The 5571-nt window shown below is 42.3% G+C and overlaps 1 protein-coding gene across 1 annotated transcript in view; it reads right to left on the bottom strand.

Moving 5' to 3' along the window:
• Positions 1-518: 518 nt before the first annotated feature.
• B4GALT1 (beta-1,4-galactosyltransferase 1) overlaps positions 519-5571 on the bottom strand; it is a 61058-nt gene continuing 56005 nt past the window's right edge. The window contains exons 6-7 of the mRNA XM_025199086.1: positions 4477-4581; positions 519-4100 (exon numbers count right to left, since the gene is read on the bottom strand). Of these exons, the coding sequence (XP_025054871.1) occupies positions 3965-4100; positions 4477-4581 (241 nt within the window). The 3' untranslated portion in view covers positions 519-3964. The remainder of the gene's footprint in view (positions 4101-4476; positions 4582-5571) is intronic.

Genomic DNA, 5571 nt, shown 5'->3' with positions numbered 1-5571 from the left:
TAGCGTTGTAGCCAGGATTCTTACTTGGCATACATGCAGCCTGAGTTCAAGCAGAGCAGGGACTAGAACAGGGTGCCCTATATCTCAGCTGAGTACCTAAGCCACTGGCTATTCTCAGTGTAACGTCTCCCGATTTCCAAAAGATCTCTTTCATCTCAGTGAAGAATAGGACATTTTTTAAAATTGTAAATTTTTGTCTTGAACTGGTAAAGCTGTTGTCCATGCAGATCAAGCCCTGCTTCCTAAGCATTTGTAGCTGAAGTTCCCCAGTTCAAATTTTTGCTGCTTGCTGTCCAATACAGAGACAATGGAGGGTCCTGCAGGATACAAGACCCATCCGTCCCACAGGCCTTCACTGTGGGGGAACAGAGGGAATTGTATACATGTGGAGGGGTTTGCACTGGGCTGCATTATGAAATGCAGGTCCTGTGACTTTGAAATCAGATGTTACCTATATGAAAACCATGTTAACTGTATAAGCAGCAATGAAAAAAAGAAATTTGAGTAAGAGCACCAAGTGTAATAACTGAAAATATTTTATTTGACATGAATATCAAAGTAGGAATCTCAACTTTTACATTTGTAAATAATACAGGTGACAAAAGTGCAAAGTAAGACATGCTGAAAACATCTATGCCATTCAGTAAATGCATGGACATGTGATATAAGGTTGCAAACTACAGCACGGCGATATCCTAAACAGTACACAATTATCCTGAAGGAATTAGGCAACCATGTTTTGTTTCATGGCATTCTCTAACTTCTGACCCTTTTACATAAGACTGTTTTGTGCATTGCTAAGGGCATTGGGATGGGGAACCACCACAAGGTAAAATTCAGTCAATATTCACTTCTGAGTGATGCGCATGTTTACACCTAAGGCCCCTGAAAACCCCAGAGAGAGAACAGTGACTGGACTTCATGGACTGTTCATGTCAAGAAGAAATTTCACAGTTTGAGAGGTGAACTCAGAAAAGGGAAATCCTGGCTGATGATCAAAAGATTTAAGTAAATCTCTTAGAAAGGAGAAAAGGTTTTGTCTAATGCTCCCCCCCGACCCTTTTCTCGTATGCTTTTAAAATGTCAGTCTGAAGCAACTTTAAAGTGTAGCTGTTTTCTTTTGGTTCAAGGTTGCCATTCCCCCCTTTCTTTTAAGGCACATTTGTAGAAATCTTTGAGGCTGACAGCCAGAAGTTACCATTTACATGGCATTCGGTTACTCAAGCTTTTTATTTTTAAAGAGAACTTTTTTTTCTGTAGAAAGTTTTCCTGATCTCCACAGAGCTGTAAAGGCAAAAAGAAGTCAAGTGCAATACATAGCATCTTTGCATAGTTTGTGCAGAGGAAGAACCGACAGTATTGGCGGGCTCAGATGTTCACACATTACTACCTGCTGAGGGTAAAGGCAGTACATTAGTGAACAAAGTCACTTCATGGTCGCTGTTGAGTCCTTGTGATGTTTAAGAGCCTACAAATAATTTGGTGTCTACATGCCGCTGAGAATGAGCGAGGGTGTTGTGGGAGCCTCACTCTGAGCACCTTTGAAAAGCTCAGTCTGCTAATGTGTGTTGTTGCACATGCCTGAGTTTTGCAGGGAGAGAATTCACCCAGTTCCTGGAGCAAACCCAATTCATGTGCTACCAACCATGTCTCTGCCAGAATTATTCTCTGTATCATTTTCAAGTTCAAGTATTTGTAAGCTGGGCTGCTTAGCCACTGGTCCTGCAAAAAGGTACATGCAGTTGGGCAGGCAGGCAGTCACCAGAGTCCCATGGAAACCTGTTGGAGCACCCAAATCTGCCTGTACCAAGCCCAAGATTAGACCAGAAAAGGTACCAAGAAGCTCCTGCTCCCCATTTTGCTCAGAGCCAGAGCTCTCACCAATTTAACTACAGGTGTAATTTTATACAGATGTGGCTAAACAGGTCCAGTTCTGCATGCAGACACTCTTATAGAGGTTTCAGTGCCTCTGGTAGATTTACAGATGTCAGCTATAATAACCAAACCAGTGACAGCACCTGCCCTGGTTTAACTTCACATAGATATAACTTGTGTGCATATACAGCCTTTGGAAATAACAGACTGAAGGACAACTGCATCCCACGCAGACTTTACAACCCATTATTGGGGTCTTCATCCAGACTTCAAACCACAGCCAGCAGCCCAAGAACTAAATCTGAATAAGGCACAACCAGTTTGAACAACATAGGGGCTCTTCTACAGTGAGAAACAACTATTTGAGCTGCCCCACTCTTCTCAGGAAACAAAGAAGAGTAGAGGAACCATTCCCACTATGTAGAGATTCAATTCAACCACCAGCTGGCAGGAGTGAACTCAACAGGCACCACAGGCCTCATCTACAGGCTACTGCTCCTCTTTGAACCAAGCTCCAGCTTTGCAAGTTGCTGGAGCGAAGTATCAACAAGGAAAATCACAAAAAATTGCCGGAGAAGTCATTGTTGCTTTTGGTTGAAATACTGAACACTTTCCAACCACTCTCAATGCATTGATTTTTGAGGGGTTCTCATTTTGTCATAAAATGGAAAAGCAAGGGATATATACAGCTAGCAGTGTTTCTTGTGTGTATTTAAAAATAAAGTATTTTAAAGATCTCCCCAACAGCTAAAAAAAATGACTAAAATTGTAACTAGGAATAATTCCCACAGCATAACTGACACACTTAGAAGGGGCTTTGAATAACATAAAATAAACCTTGTGTTTACTATCCTGTTAGTACCAAAGCATTAAAGGAGTGCAAGATTTTTATGGACAAATATAAGGAGCAAAGTTAATACCTGGCTTATATACAATGAAGCAGCCTATCATTATAAAGATACATCATCATTTATAAAGACACACTGTTTTTAAGGCTTAGTTTAACAATTATGCTGCACCCTAGCTTAATCAGGGTATTAACATACTGTATAATGGCATACAAAAATTACTTAAAAAAACCAATGTATCCCACAAAATCTTATTAAAATGTCCCAGCAACACAACAGTGAATTCAAGTTTTATGTACAACACTGCAAGAAAAATATTTTCATTTTTATGAATCTTTTACAATATTTCAATGAGGTGATAAACTTTTACAATAGTAAACAAATTTTGGTAAAGGTTATTTAAGAATGAGATTATTGTTTCATCCCCAATCACAACCCATTTGCCTTTCTTAAAAAAAAAGGGAAAGGATGAATCTTTCTGCTCTACAGCAAGAAACATCTTTACATTCAGAAGAAGGTTTATCTGGAGACAGAAACTGTGCTGATCACAATATTTATTCTACCCATTGCATCCTTCCATTAAGATTTCCATCATTTCCTGCCTGTGTAGTGCTTAATGGAAGATGGGCTCCCAAATTACTTAAAATCCCCTTTGAGATTACACAAAATGGACTATCTGTAAAATTTAAGCTAGATTTTGTTTTGGTAGATGTTAAACAAGAATATATGATACTGCCTCCATTAAAAAAATCTAATACAAAGTGTAAACTTGTACAACTTCAGCAGCATTTTCCAGTCCTTCATAGCATAACAACAGTAATGAATTTAAAGCAGTTTTTCAATCTACCTAATTTAAAGGATGGAGGGGTGGGGTCAGGGGAGAATATGGGTATTAACTGCTGATTCACCACAGCTTGTGATCAGTAAAATTTGCATACAACTATTAACAAGGGGAGCACTGCAGCAAATATATAATATCCAACATTTTCTGGCAATGTAAATATTCACAACTCATATTTACAGATCTTAAATTTATAAAAATAATGTAGAGCTAGAAAGTTGTATAAAGTCAAGTTTGGATTAAAAAAAATAATCTCATTTTTCCCAGCCGTTTTGGGAAAAAAAGCTCTGTATATTCGAATGAGGCTATCTTGTTCATTTTGATGAGAGTGCAGGTCCTAAAGATCCGATGTTCCTGGTAAATCTTCTCATACGAAATCATTTGATATGCCTCTGCAACACTAACTTTTTGGTGAGCCAATATCCACTAATATTTTTGTGTATAAAGGGTACTTGTCAGTTCTTATAACCTTGTAGGATAGACTGTTTATACCATCAGAATTCATTGTCTCTCTTGTGTGAGCAATTCGATCAAATCTGTGAAAATAAAAACATAACATTAACATCTTAATGCCTTCCACTTCCAAGTTACATATCAAATCCTCATGCATTAGAGCTTCAGAGTTGAGTGACCACAAGAATCAGTTCAAAGGATTTCACAGATTTCATAGACATTAGGGCTGGAAGGGACCCCGGAGGATCATCGAGTCCAGCCCCCCGCACCAGGGGCAGGAAGTCAGATTAAACACTCCACGTTAATCTTTAAGCAAAAATTTAGGCACGAGAGCAAAGTACATTGTGTGCAAGCACCTGTGTGTTCAGGCCTTGAACACTGAACAGGAAAAAGTACAGTGGTTAGGGTTCTCAGCCTTTTCTATTTTCTAAGAAAGGTTCAGCAAGGGTAGAAAAATACCTCTCTGGGTTGGGCTCATTTTTATGGTCTCTTGAATGGCGAATCATTCGGCATTTCCCAATTATAGCATCTGGGCGAGATATCCCCATACCTTTAAAAACGAGTCTGCAAAAGTAAACATATGAAAAGTTTATTAATACTCCTGAAGAGTGAGCAAGTGAGTGAGTGTACAGGTAAAATTGCTTCTACTACAAACCTGGGCACTGGTTACAAGAGCAGACTGGAAAAAGCCATCTCATTCAACAATAAAGCTCCTCAAGATAAAGCCATGCCTAAGGTCATGCCCAGACAGTTGCTCCTTTACAGCCACCCACAAGACAGTGTTATGAGCAGGGATCCGGGTTTTTCACTTCTCACAGAAAAATGGAAAAAACCACAGATTTTACACTTTACCGGAGGAAACCACGAATTTTTCATTTTACCAGAGAAACCCACAGATCTGTAAGGGGCTGGGTGGGAGGGAGTGGGGGGACGCCAGTCAGGCAGGGGATGGTACATTCACATGGCCACCAGACAGCCTGGAGAGCAGCTCCCGCAGGTAAATTGGGGAGAGGGGGGTGGGCCTGGCCGGCGGATATTGAGGTCCCCATAGGGAGCAAGGGAGGGAGTTGGGTACAGATGGGGCTGTTGCCCAGCCAGGTGGTGCATGGGGCTTGGGGCCCAGGGCTACATTATACAGCCTCAGGGCCCTGGCATGGAGTGGGACTGGGCCACAGGCAGCTCATTTGGCCACAGGCAGCTCCCCACTGCTGCACACACTCCCAGGGGGGCAGGACCCATGTCCCCCATATCTGTGCGCAGGATGGGGGCAGGCTGCCTGCTGTTGTCTCCCCACCCTGCTGCCTTCCCCCAGAGCCTCCATAGCCCAGCAGGAGTGACCCAGTTCTGCAGGGGTGGTGGCATTGGGTTGTGCCCCTTGCTGCTGAGGACGCCTCACCAGGGCAGTGTGGAGCTTGCAGCAGCAAGATCCCAGCATGGTCCCGCTCTGCCCTACAGCACCTGGTTGCACCTGCTGGGCTGCAGAGGCTGTGGAAAAGGGCAGCAGGGTGGGAGCCCAAGCCCGAAGTGGGCAGCCCAGGCCTGGCCCCCCCCTGT

Source organism: Alligator sinensis, unplaced genomic scaffold, assembly GCF_000455745.1.
Source record: "Alligator sinensis unplaced genomic scaffold, ASM45574v1 scaffold607_1, whole genome shotgun sequence".
Taxonomy (NCBI): domain Eukaryota; kingdom Metazoa; phylum Chordata; order Crocodylia; family Alligatoridae; genus Alligator; species Alligator sinensis.
Note: the sequence above shows the minus strand (reverse complement) of the source record. Positions and strands in the feature narration are given on the sequence as shown.